Here is a 22,278-nt window from a genome sequence, read left to right on the forward strand (position 1 = left end):
TTGCGGTCCATTTATTCTCTGGCATTCCCTTTCCTCAGGTTATAGCTTTATTTGTTTCTTCCTTTGCCTGTTGGCACTTGAGGTGTATGTAAATTATTGTTACATGCTTCACCATCACGACCTATTGCTCTTCATTTTCCTTAATGACATTCTCATCAGAATGCTAGTGGCTGCTCAGGTTGCACAAGTGTAGAAAACAACTTCAACTCATCCGTGAGGGTTTTTCTTTAGTATTATTTCTGTTTGTTTGTTTTCGAGGTCTCTTTTCTGTCGCAGTTTGCCTCAGACTCGCATTCGTGAGGTAGGGAATACAGCTGCATGCTTTCTGCCTTGGGCAAAGTCCTGCTGCCACCAGTGCAAGCAGCAGCTTAGAGGGAAAAAGGAAGGGCATTCACACAAATAGCTAATCAAAGGGTTTTTAATGATACTCATTAAGAAAGAAATTCATTAACAAGCCAGCACATGAACATTCCCTGAAGGGAAAGTGATGTTATTGGTCACATCAAAGTCCCCACCTGACTAACACCTTTATTGCTGTTCATAGTAAGGCCAAGTAAGCAGCAAAATCAGTTGCATTCAGTTTCTGCTAAAGAAAAAGTCAGTAAAACATGGTCATTGAAGTGGGATCACTTCTGTTTTACTAATAGGAATGGCTTTTCAGCTTTTCAGAGAGATGCACAGTTTAGTATCCAACACTGATGCTTTTGAATTCATACAATTTTACATTTCTTACCCTTCATTTTCTCCTCCACTCTTTCTCTCTTAAGAGAGAAATTTGGATACCTCTCACTACGTCCAAATTGGTGCCTATGATAGTGGTGCAGTCCCATGGTACCTCAAATGGATGAATGTCATAAGTCTGCAGAAGGCAACCTCATTGCAGGGCACAGTGGGGAGCCATGCTGAGCTGTAGGCTGATCATTAACCCAATCCAAGCACACCAGAGATTACACCTACTGTTCAGGATAGGCAGAGTCTCTGAGCATCAGAGCCATTTCCAACTTGCAGGCATATACCTCTATTTTTAATGCTCACCGTTACTTACCTATGAAAGGGATTCTGTATTTTCCTGCCAACTCATTCTTAGAGATTAGCATTGGTATCTTGGGATGCTCACTTGCTCTGTAAAAATTAGCTTTTAACGCAGACTGAACTAGAAATCTCACTCTTATTGCACTGCCCTGATACAGTAGAGCTCAGTTATTCGAACAAATTGCAGCAAGCCGCTTCCTGGTTGTTATACTCACATAATGACTATTGGCTGATACATGAAACCATGCTTCACTCATGTTCAGAGGCGAGATCTCCATTTTGCAAGGACAGAGCAAGTTCTGTTATGCATTTAACTGCCAAAGGAGGTCAATTAAGTTTAATTGGTTCTAATTAGCACTTGCTCAAGCTGTTATATTCTTTTACCTGCATCCAGTGGCTCTCCAAGTGCTGTACAATGGATCCTACTTTTGAACACAAAGGAGAATTACTAATGGCATCCTTTGCAGGCAAACGATGCGCTCATCAGTATAAATGGGGAACAAATTTCAGCACAAACAGTTGCCGGCCTTTTTGGAAGAAAACAACAAACATTTCATCCCCATCTGGCTTTGATCAGTTGAACTGAATGCAACTGTGCACCGTGTTGTTTAAAGTTGTAACACCGACAGCACAAAAATGCAGTTATTCTCTCATAACTTGTTACCAGCTGAAATGTAAGTACTGGAGAATGAGGGAGGGGACAGAAGGAGAGTAGCAGCTCTGAAAAGATAATTTCAATGGTAGCTAGATAAAATACTAAGAGAGAGAGAGAAAAGATAACTTCAAACATGTATACCTGAAATACTAGGATTTTTGAGGAATGTTTTAAAAGGTTTGAGTTTAAGTGACACGTTTGGGGGGTTAGTGCTTTATTTTGGGTTTGGTTTGTTTTGTTTTTCATTCTGCTGCAGAGAAAAAAACAACCTCACTTGCCTAAATGCCAGTGTAAGCCATTTCAGTCCTGAATATGTCGTAAGAAGCCAGCAACAGAACTTGATATGCTCTATGACAGACTGAAAGAGAAGTTACATGCCAGAAGAGATGCTACAATGCTGAGGGGTGCTACAGGAACCTGTTTTCTGCTGAGGTCTTCCTGGATATAGCTACACAGTTAAATAGGGACAGGCTAGAGAGCAATCTAGTCCTCACGCTAATAGCAGAGCTAAGAACTAGCTCTCCCCAAATCCCCAGTCCATATTCAGAGCACACAGGCATGGCACTACATGTCTTCTGCATACCGTGAGATGCCTCTAAATCATCCCTGTTATTTTGGATGAAGAAGCAGTTGGCAAGACAAGAAGTCAGTCTACTACAAAAGCAGAGAATGAGCTAGAAAGAGCAGAGCAGATGTTTGGAATCATTGCTCTGTATTCCATGGTCCCTTCTTAACTAATAGGGCATACATCCAGTCACTAAAAGCAGGCAGAGCACTACGTGCCCCTCAGCACCACCATGCCTCTCCTTTTGCACACACCCTCTGCCAAGTGCCCCAGATTCAGGGGACAGCAGCAGCGCTGGTCATACAAACCATGGCAAAACAACACCAAGGCAAGGACTGGTCCCAAAACGTAAGCCTTGCCTAAGTGGTCTCAATATGAACTGCAACAATGCCTAACTCATTGGAGACCTTCCCTGCCTTGAAAAACTCCATCCTTGATGAAGTGCCCTACCTCTACATATGTGATGACTGACAAGGTGCTTGGCAAAGGGATTTGCTGAAACCCACTGAGCCTGTAGCCACATGTGCTTCCCAGCTGGAGACAGCTAGGGTGAGAGTAGCCAGGGCTGGGGCTTGTAGACCTTAAGCATTCTGCATCCCACTGGCTCTCATTAACCAGACATTTAAAATACAGTACCAGATCTAGTGTCCTGAGGATCTAGGCCTCCTATGGACTAATGGATAATTAATTTTGGCACAGAAACCAAAACCAATGAAGCCTATACGTATTAGCAATGGTTCAGAAGTACATGTGAAATGTTGGGGGCTTGGCTGATTCTCAAGCAGCATATGTACTCCTTTTCTTAGCACTCTTTGCCATCCTTTTCTGCTGCGTGAATGTGCCTCCTAAATGAACTGTCCATTGCCCACATGGTTTTCAAAAATAATTTATTTTTGGCTACTGTATTCCAGATAGATGGAACACAAAATGTGTTAAAAAATTTTAAATGAAATTTAAAAAATCCTCCCCTCAGCAAACAAGTTCCCCCCAGTCATCACAAAACTAGGCCTGCTCTGTTCCTTCTAGCTCCCCTGCCAAATTTCCATAAGGCCATTAATCATAAAAAAAAAGACCCCAAGCTGCACAAATTGTAGAAAACCAAAGGTGTAGAAAGCCTGTGGGTTTGGTTTTGGTTTGTTTTTCAGAAGTTCCTGCCAGGATTTCCCCCAACCCAATAACCTTTCCACTTGTGAGGACGCTTTCTCAGCCCTAGTACACACTTTCTCTGCTGGCTGGCAGCGTATGGGCTGAGGTGAGTATAAACCACCATATCATTACTTCAGACAGCCACATCGTCCTTTTGCACTGGCATACAGTTAAATCAATATACTTAAAACACTCCATGCTCCTTTTCTTTTGTACTTTTCCCAGGGAACAGTGTTTCTGCTGTGTTTCAGGTGACAATCAAAAGTAATTTAAAAGGTTTACTGACATGGGAAACAATAAATAAATACAGAAAGAGAAATGTCTGTTGTTTCCATCACTGAAATGGCTGCCTAGACAGCAAGACACCACTGAAGCACATGGAACAATTTATTATTCAGTCCTTCAACCCTTCTGCATATAAAATTGGGCCGATATTCAAGGCAAAGATTGATAAAAATCGACCTAGCATCTATCTATACATTCTGGGGATATTCTGTACTGGATTGGCAGTAGCTCCACGGGCACAAAACCCCAAGCCTGAGGGTTCAGAGCCACTGAACACAGGTTTTACACGTCCACTACTTTACGGGCTTTAAGTAAAGTCCTTACTGTATATTGAAATAGTATGGCTGTATCACTAGAATAGCTGTATCAGTGTAATTACATTGGTACAACTACCCTCAATACAGAAAGGACCTTAAATGGAAATCTCTGTGGTAAGCAATGCTTACCAGTGGCCTATTCACAAGACAGCTCTTTGCTTAGTTCAAAAACCAGCATCTGAAACATTTCTTGGTACCTGTAAGTGGACAGTGATGATTATAGCTCAGTCTATGTTATTATTGCCTGATTTTCCCAGTTCAGCTTTTCACATATTGACTCCTTACTCGAGGTCTTTTAACATAGATTTGAAATGTGAATATGTTTTATTTTTTTTTTTCCCCAGTAAATATACAATACACACTTCAACAGTACTATTAACCAACTTCTTATGCCAATTGAACTTTGCTGCACTAACAATACCAATGAAACACATTAAGAGGTCATACTTTTTTTTTTTGTGTGTGAACAAACTGTAGCCAATAAACAGTTTTTTTCTCTTTAAAAAAAAAACCAAATTAAAAAACAATCTAAGTGCTGCCACAACATCCCTTTTCTTTAAACACATTATTCACAATAAATGTTTTCAATTTTATTCATTTTTTTTTTTTTTGTAAAAAAAAAAAAAAAGAAAAAAAGGAAGAATACTTCTTTTTAAATAGTAAATTAAATGGTATTTTAAAAAATATGTACTGTGGTTCATTGGAAGTACATCGTATAGAAAAGAGAGCGAGAAAAACGGAGAGACATCACCTGTAAGATAATGGAGACACTTTGCAGTACACAACAACACCTCATGTAATATTGTAAGCAAATTATTAATGGACAAAAATGTACAGAAGCAGATGGGCAAGTTAGTGAATATCATGGTACTGCACAGCTTTAATACTGACACACATTTACTTTCCAGTGGAAGAGATAAAACACGTATTTGAAAGTAACTGGGATGGCTTTGTCAATGTCTCATGATGCTGAATTTCGAATAGAATATAGCGAGTAAGGTGTTCCACCAAAGCTCAGCACAAGCTCTTGAATTAAAAGGAAAATAGTAAATCTACCAGGGACTGAGTTATACATTTTCCCAGAAAATTAAATTTGACTTGTACCCAGAATAGTTTTCTTTTAATATGGATAATACTAAACCAAAACCCTTACATATGTGAATGCGATGCCTTCTTTATCTTGCTTGGAAATTTTTGCACATTTTAAAGTAATAGTTTTAACTATAATGGTTCAACAAGCAGGAAAATCACATATATTCATTGATCACATATATAAATAAATGCATACTTCTTTTTTTCCCCCTCAACATTTTTTGGCTTGTAACTTGCTAAGTAACAGTCTCAACCTTAAGGATGGGAACGGGCATTTTCCAAACATTCAGCAGTGCTGAGTTGTAGTTGATGGCTGTAGTGTTTTATCTTATCATGGAACAAGCTAATGAAATGAAAAGCAACACATATTTAGCAATGTAATTTACTTTTCTAAGATTCTGCCACTTCTAAAAGTGTTCTTAACACTGGTGAGCTCCAAGGCAATATATAAAACAACATAGACTGGTTATATGAAAGAGTATTCAAACGAAATCTTCTGTTTGTGGTCAGATAACTAACAGAAATAAACCGCAGGATGCAACATTTGAATTGAGCATCAAATGAGTGGGGTATCCACATACAATATTCTCAGAAAAGTTTGACAATCGACTTACTGAGATTTGAGAGGTACAGAAGATTTGGACAAAGTCATGAAAATTAATGAAGAGACAGAATGCTGTCATTAATGTCCACTTACAGAGTCTGGTTTATTCGAAAGTGTAAAACATGCGTTATTTCCTCATCATATTAGAGTTTGAAGCTGCTCACTAAAACACAGGTCAAGGATTTTCTTTGCTTATATCCAAGTATTTGGATGTACTGTATTGCCAGAAATGAACTTAATGCAAGCAAAAAATAATCTGACCGTTGCTTTCCTTCCAAACCCTGAACATTTTACTACCAATTTAGTAGATCCAGCTTCGGCTCTCTCAGACTTCAGGTAACAGAACACAAAAGCTTGTTTAGACTGCATCAAAACAATTAATGTCATGAATTTCAGTGGTGCAGCTCTATCCTCTATTGTACTGTACATGTATTGGAAAGGTGAAATAAGGTACTCTGACATTTCAATTTTTTGGAAGCAGCCTGAATATGTCTTAATGATAAATTGCATCCTTAACAACTTACTAGGTATTCCTTGAGGTTCTATTGTTTATTTCCTCTGGGAAATCTCTGTCATATTTTGGGCTGGAGAAATTAATAGTAGCAATTAATTTAAAACTGCAATATAAAACCAGCTTTAGTGAAACACCTTAAGTTCTTTTGTTTGTAGCAAGGTTGGTTTTTCTTCCCCTTTACTTAATGGCATGGGATGGCTAAAAACAGATACTAAGGGCATCATTCTAGTGAAAGGGTCTAGGCCATCTCATGCTACCTTTAATTTTCATATTCACTCTTTGATCCGACACTTCCAACTTCTGACCCCTTCTTAAATAGGAAGAGCAGCTATGTTGCTTGCTTTTCAAAGATTTAAATGTCTCTAATGTCTTCACTGACATCAGTTTTGCCTGTCACTTTCTTCTTTCTACACCCCAATGGAAAACCACCTAACACACTTCTTTACATCCAACATTATCCAAAGTAGCTTACAGTATGTAAACCTTCTTCACACATTCAGTCTTCTTTTTTAATTCATGTCATGAGGAGTAGAGTTTTGTGCTTATCACCAAATAAAATGCAGTGCAAACTTTAAACATAAAAGTTACACAATTAAAAGTTAATATATGGCACCACAGCCTATTAATTCACATATAGTACAACAGACCAATAGAAACAGACATGAATATGAACATAGCTAAAAAGAAGGTGAGTTTGCATAGCAATGCAACAAAAGAAATTATATACAGAAGGAAATCCTTTTCATCCTGGAGGGTGGTGTGTTTTTTTTTTTCTTTTTCTATTGTTTTTTTATATACTCCTGACAAGGAATAGCTTAAGGTGTATAGTGTATTAAAGAGAAGAACACAAGTAAAGCATCTGTGGGATATGTGTGGCTGTGTGTCTTTACATTGCATTTACAGTTCTTTTAATAGTACATAAATAAAGAAAATGTTCATTGCACTGTTTACTGTCATCACTTCCATGAGTGTAGACCTGATGGTCCATCAGAGCAGCTTGCAATGTGTCTTCTCAACTACTCTATAGAGAGAAACAAAGAGAGAGAAAGAGATTGTAATAAGGAGGCAAAACCACCAAAGCCTATGGTAATATTACTGCAGCACAGGATGAATATTCAATAGGTTGGGAAAAGGGAGTTAATTGCTTCTAAGATGAAAAGCAATGGAGGCTAAAATTCAGTGCATACCAACACTGTATCTGAGACAGCACATTTCAGGGTTTGTGGATCACCACTGGCTTTATTTCAAGCTACTGTAACTGTTGGGAGGATTGACTTGCAGGAGGCAAACATGCCAACAGCTACATTGCTTTCACTTGTTAACACACCAGTATGCCTGAGATAGCTGGGATGTTGGTGTACTACTTCATACAATAAAGTCAAACCTTTTGGCAGCTGATACTACCATCATGCACACCCTACTAATATGATTTTATACAAGGTTTAACAAATATTCAGTGAGAATAGAAAAAAGTTTGGAAAATAATTCCCCTGACCTGGGAAGTTAGTTAGGATATACAACTGAAAAAATGGGCTCCACAGTCACAAAAAGAGGAAAAAAGAGCAGAATACTTCTCATCAAGCAACAGTTAAAGAGAAGGCATCACAAGCTTCCCACCATGCCCAGCAAATTCAGCACCTTTTTCATTCGCTCCTCTGAGAACAACTGCCAATGGCACTCCTATGCTATACTTTGCCAAGAAAATGCTCAGTTACTAGAATTTCTTTTAAACTTTCCTCAGTATTTCACTAGCACATGCTAAAAGATGTACTATGTAGATAACACAGCATGGCTTACACGGATTTGAACTAGTCTAAACCAAAGAGCAGAAGGCCATCAATTGATTGTCACCACATGCTAAATATGTCAGAAGGCAAATACATCTGGGTAAAACTTAATCTCATGATCACTCTTAACTTCCTCCTCTCTTCACAACAGATGTGTAATTTTCCCCTTTTTGTCAATTTGAGAGTTTGAACTGTAGCTAGAGATAAACTTACATAATTCACCAGTAAACTGTCCTTGACTGTTTGATCCCACATAGCCTACATCGAGAAGGTCACTGGCATTGCGTTGGTGACCTCCTCGCAAGACTTCACCTTTTCTAGGTCCGGTTGATCCTTTAGAAGAAGCTGTTCCTGAAGAGCTGTGTCCACCAGGGGATGGGAAGTTGGGTTTACTATATGGAACGAGTGCCTCTTCTAGAAAAGCAAAGCAACAACAACAACAGGCAAATAAATTCCCATAAATATGAATAAAGAAGCTAGTCTTACATGGACATCAGATATATTTCTGCCCCCAGATACATGCCTTCTGCCTTGTTTTACAGCATGGTAATATGACCTAAGAAAGCACACAACTCAGTGTTGTATCCCATAGACAAAGAAGGTAGCATGAATTTAATCTTGCTTCCACAGAAACTCACGAGTTAGTTTGCATTAATTATAAACCATGTAGATTCATTAAGAGGATCATGAATAGATCATGAATCATAGATATTCTAACACAAATACATGCACATGCAATTTCCAAACCAATGTAGCTATGATTAGATTTTTGCTTTGAGCCTACAAGAATGTGCTTTTGCCATTTTTTAGCTTAACTTATGCTAACATTACCTCGATCAGTATAGGAAAAGAACTACAGTATCAGCTAATTTAAAGAGCTTCCAGCAGCTCAGTAATTTCTAACACCAGAAAGTACACTGAAGACTTTTTTTTTTTTAACTGGTTGTGAATTACATTAGAAAATATTATATAGTATTAGTGTTTGTAATATTTGGGGTGAGTAAATCTTCCTGCAGCTTGTTTCATGTTTCACTTGGCTTCTTCCTCTGTGAAGACTTGCAGTAATGAACTGCTTGTGAGAGCAGTATTAATACCCATAAAGCACAGGACCATATGTCTTCATAAAGCATGAAGTAAAACAAGACATCACATCTGATTAGAGTTTCCAGGAGATACTGTTTTAATAATCCTAACCAAAGAAGCAAAACAACAGAACTGATTTAACACTGAAACAGATGCACCTTTTTTTTTCTCTTTCCTGTATATGAGCCACTTTTTCTGTCCCAGAAGCTGAAGAAAGAGACATTGCTAAATATATTTACATTCAAGAAAGAATGTGAGTATATGTCCTCAAACACAGGAATTGCCCCTTCTGAAGTCAGTGAGATGCCTCTTGCTTGAATCTCATATTTTTTAAGGTGAATCTGGGCTGAAAGGGGTCTCTTTATTTTGCTGTTCTTACTGTCTTCACTATTAAACAACCTGATGAGGAGAAACAGACTTTCTTCAACAAGAGGGTGGGAACACAGAAGAAAAAGGAGGTGGAGGTGATTGAGGAAAAGAAGAAGAGATAAAAAGGCTTTTATCCACAATCTTGAAGGGTTTGCAAAGGCTGCAGCAGAGGCAGAGTTAACTTAGGGAAATGGAAAATGAGAACCAGTTTGTGAAAAATACATAGGATTTCATTCTTTGTACCTATTGGCACAAATGAGAAGGACACGGGAATACCCCACGTGATCTGCTATTGAACAGCACCCATTTGTATGGTAAATCTGTTGCAGAAGAGGGTAGGCAGCTGACTTCTTTCTCTGCTGAAGTATCTCCCTCTTACCCTGCCCAAGGGACCAGAATATTTGCGCTGTAGGACGTAAGGGCATTATTAGTGTTTTGTGCTATGACCGTGTGCTGTCCTTGCTGACAAATAAAGATATGCTTAAAAGACATAGTAAACCAGCATTTAACAGCCCTAACCTCCTAAATTATGCACTTATTCTTTATATATCAAGCCCTAACAATAGAATCAGATGCAACCCTGTTTTCCAAAGGCTGGCTGAAGTATGGAGTAGCCTGCATTAAGGCAGCCATAAAGCAAGCAGCATAAATCAGTTTAGCAGAAAGCTGGATACATTTTTAAAGGATGGAAAGAAAAGCCACTAGCACTGTGAAAGATTTTGAAGATGACATATACGGTCAATTGATTTGTATTTTCCTAGTTTGTGGACTCAGGATAGAGCCTCCTTTGGGTTCAATGAAATATTGACCCAAAAAGAAAAAAAAAAAAGAAAGAAAAAGACCATGAATAAATATAAAATGTGTTATCCTTATAGAGACACCATCATCATGGTGTGTTAAATCACCTGTTGTGTCCTCAGAAATAAATACACTCCATAAAATAAGCAACCCTGACATAAAATAAAGGCTAAGTTTTGCACAACATTCTAGCACATGAAAGGCAGTTGTCTCAAGTCCTTAGAGCGGGCTAACGTTTATGAGACACTCACAACAATGCCCCATGGCACAGGCCTGCAGAGAATGTGGGGAGGATTGGCTGATGCCTGTCTCTTTGCAATACTGGCTCTTTAATGTGAAGATAAAATTCTAGCCCCTGTGAAATCAGGATGTATATGTGCAACTAATTTTTCTAGACCACATAAGATAACCAAAAGGGTTTTTAATATTATCAAAACTATTGTAACTTGATCTAGCACTGCTTTCTTTAGAGGGGTAGCTGAGAATGTCATACTTAATGTGCTGTAACTGCAGCTGCACAATGAAGCCATAGGCAGGAGCTCAGTGACCTTGTTTATACAAAAAGCAACCTATGGAAACACGATCCCCAGAAATAGGTATTTTTTTCTCCATTCAATTTCAAACCAAAGGTCTTGCTTTTAGAATTTCACTCACAGCATGGTAATGAAGCCCCCTATAGCTGCAAAATAGCTGTTTTCTGACAGCCAATAGCTAATAATAACACCTTTTCAAAATATATTGAACAATGGGACAGGATAGATTTCCAGAGATCTTTGTCATCACTAAAAGAAAAGGGAAGAAGCAGAATTAATATTATTAAAGCCCCAGAATTTGGAAATAGGAACAAGATATATTGAAACTGGGACAGGATAGATTTCCAGAGATCTTTGTCATTAGTACCAGAAAAGGGAAGAAGCAGAATTAATATTATTAAAGCCCCAGGATATGGAAATGTGAACGAGCATCACACATATGGGTAGCCTTTCTAAAAATGTACCAGAGAAAAGAATAGAGAGGAAGAAAGTTGTAGCATAAGAAGTTAGGATGAGAAGACAGACAGATACGAAGCTCTCCCACCTTGCACACAAACTTTATGAACCTTTCCCATTAAAGTAAAACTGTAACACCTCCTAGAGAAATACTTTGTCATGCATAAAGGATATACAAGTGCTCTAGTCATCCTCAGTTTGACAAGAACAAGATACCTCTAATCACTCTCTCCAGCCCTAAATTCAGTGCTTGTGTAGGGCACTGGAGCTGTCAAGATCAAGTGAGTTTTATTTATGGACAGATAGATACAAGTCTTGCAGGATGGGAATTCCATTACTGCATACATAACCTCTGTATCACAGAATATCTGACAATTTCTATTTGTACACTTATGAAGCAAAGAAAAAAGAGGGGAGCTCTTGCTAACCAGGCCAGAGATGCATAAAGTATATTTGATGCATTTTCTGGGAGTTTGTATGTGTTGTACACTGTCATTAAAACTGCCATTTCACTAAGCAGCACGAATTTCACCCACCAATTTTAAATTGCAACTTCACATCATCACTTCACAATGTGGACACCACTCACTTGTGTATGCAGCTGAAAGGTTGGGGCATTTTAACAGTTCTCTTATTGTTATAATTTAAAATATGGACCCTATTTAAAATACTTGCATTTTAAAATATGGCTAGCAATATTTCCTAGGAGGACTAGGCTCTGAGGTGACCTTATTGTGGCCTCCCAGTATCTGAAGGGGGCTACAAGAAGGCTAGGGAGGGACGTCTTAGGATGTCAGGTAGTGATAGGACTAGGGGGAATGAAATGAAGCTGGAGGTGGGGAGATTCAGGCTGGATGTGAGGAAGAAGTTCTTCACCATGAGAGTGGTGAAGACCTGGAATGGGTTGTCCAGGGAGGTGGTTGAGGCCCCATCCCTGGAGGTGTTTAAGACTAGGCTGGATGAGGCTCTGGCCAGCCTGATCTAGTGTGAGGTGTCCCTGCCCATGGCAGGGGGGTTGGAACTAGATGATCCTCGTGGTCCCTTCCAACCCTGACTGATTCTATAATTCTATGACTAGGGGCATTTTAACAGTTCTGTTACTGTTATAATTTAAAATATGGACCCTATTTAAAATACTTGCATTTTAAATATGGGTAGCAACATTTCCTAGGAGGACTCCACTCAACAAATCCTGCTCCCATGACAGGCTTGACTTCATACCACTGTTATTTTTTCAAATTGTGATCGATACTGGAATGCTAGGTTAACAATAAGCACTAATAGTAGAACACAATCAAGAAAGAGATGGGTAATACGAGCACCACTTGTGTTACTGTGGGAGCTACATAGATACATGAAGAAGCAGTGTAGCCCCACAGAAAGTTGTATGTACTGTATAATTTTTTCCCTTCATTGTCCTCTTATATCACTCTATCACTGGGATAGCATGTGATTAGAGGGTTAAATAAAATACCCTAGTGAGGGGACCTGAAAAAGCAGCTTTTACTTGAGATCAGGCTGAGAGAAGGGATCTGTGACTATTGTAGAACTACAGCTCTTGCTCAGCATCGCCCTGCACACATTTTTACAGACTTGAAATCCATTAGCAGATAAAGTGAGCACTCAGCAATGAGTAGGTCCTGCATAAAGGTGAAAACCTGCACTGTCATCTTTCTGGGCCTAAGAGATTGTTGTAATATCATCATAATTTTGCATAAGGAGAAGACAGGGTCTTAATTACTGCTGGACAGAATGTCAATATCTCAGAGGGATCAGTCTTCTTGCAGACAAAAAGAACTGCTGCCAATTTAGGAGCAGGTTGAAACAACTAGAAAATACCATCCTCTATGTGTAAATAAACACATCTAACAGAAAATACTGTAAAAATCTGTTTCTCTTTCTCTGCCTGTCTGCAACTGTTCCTGTTTCTAGCACCACTATTCTTGACAACATTATTAATTGCCAAAGCACTGTAAAGAATGCAACAACTCAGGCACTAATGAGATCTCATTGTTGCAGGAAGGAAAGCACTTGGATCTCAAGCTCTCTTCACTTTGTCTTTTCTTATTTTCCAACCTAATCCTCACCAGCCCTGGCACAGAAGGGTGTCAAGTGATACTAGATTCCTATCAGACACAGAAACCCTCAGCTGAGAAGTGTCAAGAAGCCGTCTGCATTGCCTCGGCTGGTGCAGCACACACACACCTGATCCGAAGGCTTGTTTGTGTTGGGCTTTCCTGAAATCCTCTTGGCGGTCTGTAGAGCTTATCCACTCTTGGGTTTGCCGTTGCCACTCTAGTGATGTCCTAGCTTGCCGGTCCAGGGAGCTCTTTGTTTCATCTACGTTCGGTGCATGCTGCCTCTCAAGAGAGCTTCCTTTCCTTTCTGCCGAGCCTCCGCGCTGGCTGGGAACTATTTGCTGCCTTAAACCCTGACCAGGGGGTGGGTCGGGTGGTGGTGGAAGATCTAAAAAATGTGAATAAGATTTAGATAAACTATTTTTTAAAAAGAAAAAATTGAAACAGGTCTATTTGATGCTGAAAAGAAAAATTCCTTGGAAACGGCACAAATTGCTTCATTTGCTGATTTGAAACGGAGGAAATTTCAGGTTAATCAGCAATGTGGTTTTGCCTTCTGCTGGCTTCTTATTCAGGTTACTATGTTGCTAACTCAGAAATCTAACTTCTGTAAAAATCAATAGACTTTGAGCTGTGACTAAGATTTCTGAGCATGGGACTTGATTTCTGTTGGGTGTACTCCAGCTGGCTCGCTCTGTAACAGCAAGCAATTAAGAAAGGCTGTGAGAAACCGACCTGTGCCAGCAGACAACTTTTTGGGCTTCACTTTCATCTCGAGTTTTAAACTCAAAACCTAAACATGTAACTTTACCAAAATGAATAAAATTCCACAAAAAATTTGGGGAAAAAAATAAATTATTCAGGAAACTTACTTTCATTGAGAAAGCCTTGACATACCCATGAAAAATGCATGTTCAAATGGAACTGCCTAACAGGTGAGCATTTTGCCAAAGTACAATTTGAAAGTCCAGCCAAGAACTAGACAATTCCCAGAAAAAAAAGCATGGCTAATCTTAAGTTTAGCAATTTTGTAAATAAAACCAATTAAAACACAATTCAAGCTGAACACTGAAAGATATTTGCCTGGTCTCTAATAACTCCTGTCTTTTTCAAGCTTACCACTTGAACTACTAAGATGCTTGCAGAATTGAAGCTCAAACCTCTAAAATCACATTTATGGAGGTACAAGTACATTAGTGATTCACCCAGGGTAGTTATAGAATCTGGATAATTATAATTCTAAATGTAATACTTTCATGTAAACTATATGATGGAGTTAGAATAGCCCAGAAAAGCCTCAGATTATTTTAAACCAAACCAACCAACCAAAATCCACCACCAACAAAAAAGCCAACAGAAAAAAAAGATACAGAAAATTGAAGCACTTTTAGTATTGTAATGAAAAATCAAATAGCCATTTCATATGTGCAACACTTGTTGAGAAGTTTGGTTTGGGACTATGTATAGGCCAAATAAATCTGTGCAGTCCCAACAATTTCACTAAACCTGTCTTAGCTTCACTATCTATGGGTCTGTCCTGCTTCTAGGCTTTGGTATTTTAGTGTTGTAAAGGTTTAGCAAGGAATTGAACTTGGCTCAACAGCAGAGATAGAAAAGTAAAACTCTGCTTGAGTAAACCTCTGCTCTGTCTGCAAGAAAATCTGATGTTCATATCTCTAGAGTGAAACTCATTTCATAAATTGGTGAGGAAGCCACTGGAGGGAATTTATTTCCAAGTCCAGCTTTACATAATGCTACACAGACACTTTTTCATGTCCTTTGCTGTTAAAGGTGATACTTATACCTCATAAATGGGCCAGAAATGCTTCTAAAGTTGCTGAGATGTCATTCCAGTCAGCATTGTCTCTCACAGATAAATGAGGACGAGTGGGTTATTTGTGTCTACAAGGGACAGAAGTTGTACCTAATGTTACTCTTGTACCTTTGTTCACAGCTGAAGTGCTATATCCCAGATGAAGATATTTATCTTCTGGCTAGAACAGCCTTATAATAATCTGTCAGTGGACTTTGTGTATGCTTTATGTTCAGCACTAATTTATTTGAGAAGTTTTTAGGTATGAATATAGATGTGACCTTTCATGACAATGACTGCACTTGAGTTACTGTAGGTGGAAGCAGGAGGGTATGGGAGCTTGCCAACGTTAAAATTGCTTTAGAGTGTTGGATTCCAAAATGGCATTTCTTGTAATTGATTTTATTGCCATCATAACCAGTTAATGCACAGAACCACAACAATGGCACCTGCTTGTGCAGTCTGAAATAGAGATCACTGAAGTTCTGATTTATAAGCACTATATGGAAAGGCACTAAATCCAAAACCCACAGTTACAACACGACATCTGACAGTACAATTTTCCTAGGTATTTCCCCTTCAAGAAAAAATAAATCAAAAATAGTATCATCTAAAAAAATAAAATGACTGCAGTATCAAAAATAATATAATTAAAATTACTGCAGTGTTAAACTTCTTCTTACACAGTACCTTTATTCAGAAATTGCTGGCTAAGAGTTGCTACTAATTAGATACTAAGAAGGAAGCAAGGTTTGTACTTAAGCCATACTGCATATTCTAGAGCTAGATGCAACTCCTGGAATTGCTGTGGATTTTATGCTGCTAAACTACTGTTAACCTGACTCTTGCTTTTACCCACCTGCCAAGTGGGCATAATGATTGCCCTATGCACAGAAGTGAAATGAAAAAAACATGTCTGTAAAGTTCTTTAGGTGTTTTAGATGTATGGATGAGTTGAAATGAAAAAATAAACAAACACCAACTTTTAAAGGAGCATCACACAATTCTAGAAGAATTACATGTACTATGCCATTAATGGAAGATGGCTCCAGCATGAGTACAGACTTAATGAACTGAACTGAACTTACTTAGACAGGTCTGAGATCTGTAAGGATGGTTACTAATTATAGGCAACCATCATCTGACTAAACAATTTGCTTTTTCACCTTACTTGGGTGGATTGTCACAGTAACATCTAGCTTTCCTTTCTTATAAAGTAAGACAGCTTTATTTGGAAGCATATCTTTTTATTTGCTCTACAACTTAAATCCTGTAGTGAGAATCTTCTGTCTCAGGTAAACTACTGAATATGCTCTGTTATCTAGACTGGGCACATACAAAGACCCTATGATTTTTTTCCTCCAGTGCAACAGAGAACAGTCTTGCCTTTCCTTTCCTCTCACTTCCCAGCCAAACATATCCTTATGTCACTCTGCACCTGCCTCCACACACTTGCAAGTATGCACATATGTGATAGTTAATGACTCCTATTAAAGGCATAATAGAGATCAGATGTTTAGTAGTCTCGGTCCCTAACAGACTGACTACCACATTGAGGCAAGCCAATTCATTCCATCGTCTCAATCACTTTAGGGAAGTTTTGAACCTAGAAATTTAGGGACTTCAGCAGGATTTTCAGTTAGGATATTCAGAGTAGTATCACTGATTGTCATTGTACTTCCATCTAGATTACATTTATCGCCTAGGTGCCAGATAAAACACTTGAAAATTCACATTGAGCTACTAACTTACTAGGCCAGAGGACTGTCATACAGACTACCAGTTGTAGCCTTCGGTGGCAGGACTATCAAACCTTCAAGGCAATTCATAAGTGCATTGGTGGGGAGGTAATGGTCTTATTGATTTAGCAATGGAGGGACTGTGATTGAGAAGCTGTAGGACATCAGAGTGCCTTATAAATGGCAGATGGCTGTTCGGGATGGGATTACTCCAGCCCTCCTTTAGAAGGAAAAGCAGTAGCCAAATGGTTCAGACACCAGTCTAGTTATGACATAGTCTCTCATTATTAACTGTATAAGCAGCAATGTACAGAGCCTACAGGTTTAAAGACATCCTGTGTCAGTGATTTGTTTTCCTAGGGGTAATAATTACTGGGACATTTACTAAGTCTCTGAACCACTTTCTAGCATCAGAGTTCTACAGCAACCTACCTTAGAAAAAAAATTGTAATACACAATAGCAAGTCAGTGACAAAGGTAACAGAAGTCTTAAATTGCAGCAATCCTTTTTAACTCCTAATCATATTTTCCTTCTGCCTCCTCTCTGTTTATTTTAAACATCATGCTCAGCTAAGGAAGAAATTGTGACTTCAGTCATGCAGTTACCATGCCACCACCTACATGACAGTTTCCATTGTTTCAAGGAAAACAAATTACTTCTTGAGCACTACGAGTAAAAACCCTCTTATTGGTATTTTTATGGTGGACTCTGAGCTCAGAATGAAGTTTGTTTTCCATCTGAGGGATTCATAAGGTATTCTTCCTATGTGGATTTGCTGTTGATTCTGTGCTCTTTCAGGATGCAGAAGTTAAAAACTAAGGTGCATATTAAGACAAATATGAAGACTTAATCTAGAGTTAATCTCTAGAGGATTATGACCTGTGACTGATGGAAAATGAAGCAGCAGGCTTTAAGGAAGTTTGGGTGGATTGCTGTCCAAAGTAAGCATACAGTTGTACTCTTCTGTGCTTACACAGTCTGGGATATGTTTGCTATGTGTTGTGTATTACTGTTTCTTAGGTCTTTTACACTGTCCAACATGGTTGCAGCTAACAAGAAAGAAGTGGTCAGGATGTATATGGGAAAGGGTAGAGAAAGGACATGGCTGGAGCTTACTTGGTTAATTAAAATTTTAGATGACGTATCCAGTATGAGACAAGATTTAAACACAGGATGCTAGGACTCATCCTTGGGGACCTGAACATGACTGACAAAGAAAGTTCTCAAATGACAAATCTAAGAGGGAGTATTTGTATGGACTGGAGATCTCATCTCAGAAACAGAAGAAAATGTATAGTGGTGCTTCCCACTGAAATCAGGATGGCCCAGAACTGAACAGCCTAGTCTGCATTAGGACTCAGAATTGCTGGGTCTATCCCAGGTTCTCCTACTTGATGTTTCTAACTGTAGCTTGCCCATAGTGGTATTGTCTCTCTTTGTAAAGATCATTGCAATATTCCACACAAAGCATCCAGTTACCACTTCTAATTTCTGTATGCCAGAGAGTCCTAAATTCACTTTGTTTACATATGCACAGGTGGAAGCAACAATCTTTATCTTGCTTAACTGACAAATGTTCTTTTGCCAATTTAGCTGTGACTCAGGCTTGCTGGTACACTTTAGGGATTCATATTCAGTAAGAACTGAAGTGGGGAAAAAAACCTATACAGGTTCTGTTTGATTGTTCCTGTGGTAAGACAAGAAGTGAAAGTATCCTCCAGTGAAAACAGGAGAGTTGTCTTTTAAAATAAATCTTTAAACTGGATCTCTTTCACTGATTTAACACATTGCCAGATTTTGTGATGGAGTGACATCTTGAGGAGTCATGCATCCATCGGTCTCATGGCCTGAAGTGGAACCACATGAATTTTCTGTTACCAGCATTATTGTTAAATATTTCTGCAGCAACAGTACTCAAAAGGCAAAGGATTAAGATCCCACCATACTGAGTGCACTACAAACTCAGAAGTACACAGAGGTTGTGGCCCAAAAGGCCCATAGTTCAGGGTGATGGGATATGTCATGCAGAAGAGTTAACATATGCACAGAAAGAGTATTTCCAGCACCACCACTCCCACAGCTCACAGTTCCTATTCTCCAATGCATGCCTATTTAATGGATATGTGTAACAGGAAAGCCTCTGGAATATATCCAGAAAAGTAGGGCATTAATGTTTAAACCAATTCAGATCCATATGATTGGAGTCTAAGCTACTTTAAAGCTGTTTACCCAAATAAAATAGTAGTGAGGATGAGCCACAGAGCATGTGATGTAACAATAACCCCTTTGGTGAAGACATTCACTTCAAGAATCTGTTCTCCACCTATGTGGTCTGACAAACAAGGAATATATACTGCAAAATTGTATCAGTACACCTGATAACGTGACTGAGAGGAGAGGTCTGGTGGGTTTAGAAGCCACAGTCTGCCTTACAAGCTGCTAATTGATTTTATACACATACCTAGAGGAATAAACATCATACTATAAATAAACCAATCTAAATAGAGTCTCAATCAAATCTATTTCTTACGTTACCTGTCTAAAGAAGAAATTGGAGTTGGACATGACATCCTTATGTGTCCCCTCCAATTTGAGACATTCTACGAGTCTATGATTCCTAAGTAATTTTTACTAGAATAATGTTTATACTAAAATCTAATTATTTTTTTTCACACTTTCCCCATACATTGGAAAATTTGTCAAACTGTAGTTGAAATGAGGGGATAATCTCACTGGCATCACACCTATTTCCATGGTCCATTTAGTGTTATGGGAGCCACCGAGGCTGGTAGAGCAGCCTAGCTCTCAAAATCACCCCAATTTGAACAATCTGAGAGAGGCCAGCATGAGGAAGGTGATCAAGCCTCCATCTGCATATATCCTAAGTGGTTCTTTGAATTATGATTTTCTATTTGTCTGCTTCTCCCTTCTGATCATTTCAATACCTGCAGGGGCAAGGCTGGAGATCAGAAGAAATGAGTCGGAGGCAGCTGGCTGGCCTCCTTTCTGCCCAGTATTTCTCAGAGTAACAGGCATCAGTTGCATCTTTTGCCCAAATGAAGAGGTGGTAGACAAAGATAATGGAAGACTGAGCTGATCATAGTCATTAGAAAAGCAGAACAGACACACCTGAAATTTCTACATGGGAAGTAGTGGTCAGAGAGAAGTGATGCTGAAGAGGGAAACAAGGGAAACAACTTCAAGTGGATGTCAGGAATGCAGCATGGATAAGACGTAAGGAAGAATGATGAGAAAAGCATTGCACATATTGTAGCTCTTGGATGGCTGTCAAAACCAGCAAAGATCAGTGTTGTGGGACTGGCTCTATACTTCTCTTTGGGATTTCATGGCATACTGCTACGGCTGGCGGTGGCTACTTTCTTATAACATAAAATACCCAAAAGATATTTTCAGCATCAACTCATGTGCAACACAGCCATTTTTTTGTGTAGTATTTATACTGAGACCTAAGAAAACCTAAGAGATGCTAACATGTTCAGAGCAGAAAAGCAGCAATGAAGAAAGGCTCCCTGAAGATTCACTTAATAAAGTTCCACACTGCTAGTGTTGCAATATCTCTCCCGTGGCAACCCAGAGACCCGATTTCACCAAACAAATAATTCACCATAACATATTCCTTAAAAGACTGCTCTATGTTCTTCCACTCTGCACACCTGCTTGCTGCAGGTTATCATGAGGGACTTCACCACAATACTTACCGTCTGTTATTCCCTCCCTACGATAAGGCAAGGCGGGTTGGTCCAACCGTCCTCCCTTGTGTTTTTTAGTTGGCCTCGGCCTCTGACTCTGATTGACAGCTGCACTGGTGTTGCTGTCAGTAGAGAAAGGACTGCTCGGCCGAGGTCTCTGAGAGGAAGGATATACTTTGCCTAAAAAAATAAGAGAAATCAGATGAAAAAAATGTTGTTATTATCTTGAAATGGACTGTTCTATTAATGTCTGTTCTGAAACATTAAATCTGGTCTAATTCTCAGAGGCAAACAAGTATCCCTTTGAGGTATCCACTGATGACAACTGCTGTAAGACACACCAGAGCAAGTGAAGTGAAAAACTTGCCATTCTTTTGTCCTCAACTTTTATAATTAAAATCATTCCATCTGTTGTGATAAAACTACTGTATGCCATATAACTCCTACCTGCTCTGTGTGCTGAACAGATGTATCACAACAATTCCTCAGCCTTGAGCTGGGAAGGAAAACAGTTCTGCAATCATACTAGATTTATCTCCTCCTGCCTTCCACCTTCATGTTTGCTGAGCCAGATTCTCATTTTACAGGCTCCCATATGCACTGTATATCTGGAATAACTCCAGTGAGATAAACATAACTGATTTTGCAAGCTATGTAGCAGTGTAGGTTTGTATACTTAAGGGCCCTTTTTTTCTCAAAAAAAATAAAACCTGGAGTATATTTAAATGCTATAATTTTCCTGATAGTTTTCATTATTTTTAAGTGTTAAAAAAAAACCCAGCCTAATGTATTCTGATTGAATTTATTACTCATATATATATATATGAAAGAGAAACTAATCAAGCTACGTGATTTCTCTTCAAAAAAAATAACTTTGATGCTGTTCTCTGGAGCAGATGATTAAAGGAACCACAGGAGCACAGTTCACTTACTACATTCACTTCCTCTTATTTTGATATTTGTATTCAGTTAATCCAGCTACATCTGTAGCTATCTGTTATGACACTCTTGCTAAGTGTCTTGGGGATGTTACCAGTTTAATTCATTTAGAACGGGTACATAAAGTTCTTACACATTTTAATCCGATCTGCAGTGGAAAATGGATAAGCCAGTCAGAATGTCTGCTCTTTCAGTGCTACTGTAGGCCCAAATATTGTAAGATTTGATGCAAAATGGCAAAATGGCCATTTGTTATTTTTCTGACCTCAAGCTAGTAAGGAGCTTTTATATTTTCTAGTTAACTTAAACCAGAGTCTACCCTGCTGTGAGTTATGTTTGCTAGTAAAACCTTGCAACTGATATGCTTACATCCAATATGCTGTCACATACAACCTGATATGCCTAGTTTGGAGTAACATGCTACCCACTGTACTGTTTGAAGTATTCACAGTGTGAAGAGGGCAAAATGAAAAGAAAAAAAAAGGAGCTATAATCTCAGATGAAGTTTCACACTGATAACATACATGTTAGAATAACATCTCAGTATTTGACTTCAGAGACTTTCTGACTTGTATCAGGCTTGATTTTTGATCTTCTGACTGATGTGCGCCCTGAGGAGGACACTGCTCTTAGGCAGGCTTGCTTCCCAGCTGCATGTCACTGCCAACTATTGGAGGTTACCACATTTGAACCCCTCATGGACATCCTCTAATTCTCTACCAAAATAAGCCAAACTGAAACTGAACAGTATGAAAAGCATGC

At 38.8% G+C, this 22,278-nt stretch overlaps 1 protein-coding gene across 1 annotated transcript in view; it reads right to left on the reverse strand.

The window, feature by feature from the left end:
* Positions 1-4,616: 4,616 nt before the first annotated feature.
* Positions 4,617-22,278, reverse strand: part of ROBO2 (roundabout guidance receptor 2) — a 450,032-nt gene continuing 432,370 nt past the window's right edge. Inside the window, exons 27-30 of the mRNA XM_068144426.1 lie at positions 20,587-20,757; positions 13,442-13,702; positions 8,211-8,411; positions 4,617-7,231 (exon numbers count right to left, since the gene is read on the reverse strand). Coding sequence (XP_068000527.1) covers positions 7,230-7,231; positions 8,211-8,411; positions 13,442-13,702; positions 20,587-20,757 — 635 coding nt within the window. The 3' untranslated portion in view covers positions 4,617-7,229. The remainder of the gene's footprint in view (positions 7,232-8,210; positions 8,412-13,441; positions 13,703-20,586; positions 20,758-22,278) is intronic.

This window comes from Melanerpes formicivorus, unplaced genomic scaffold (genome assembly GCF_026170545.1).
Source record: "Melanerpes formicivorus ecotype bairdi unplaced genomic scaffold, bMelFor1.0.p_v2 SCAF_11, whole genome shotgun sequence".
Taxonomy (NCBI): Eukaryota; Metazoa; Chordata; class Aves; order Piciformes; family Picidae; genus Melanerpes; species Melanerpes formicivorus.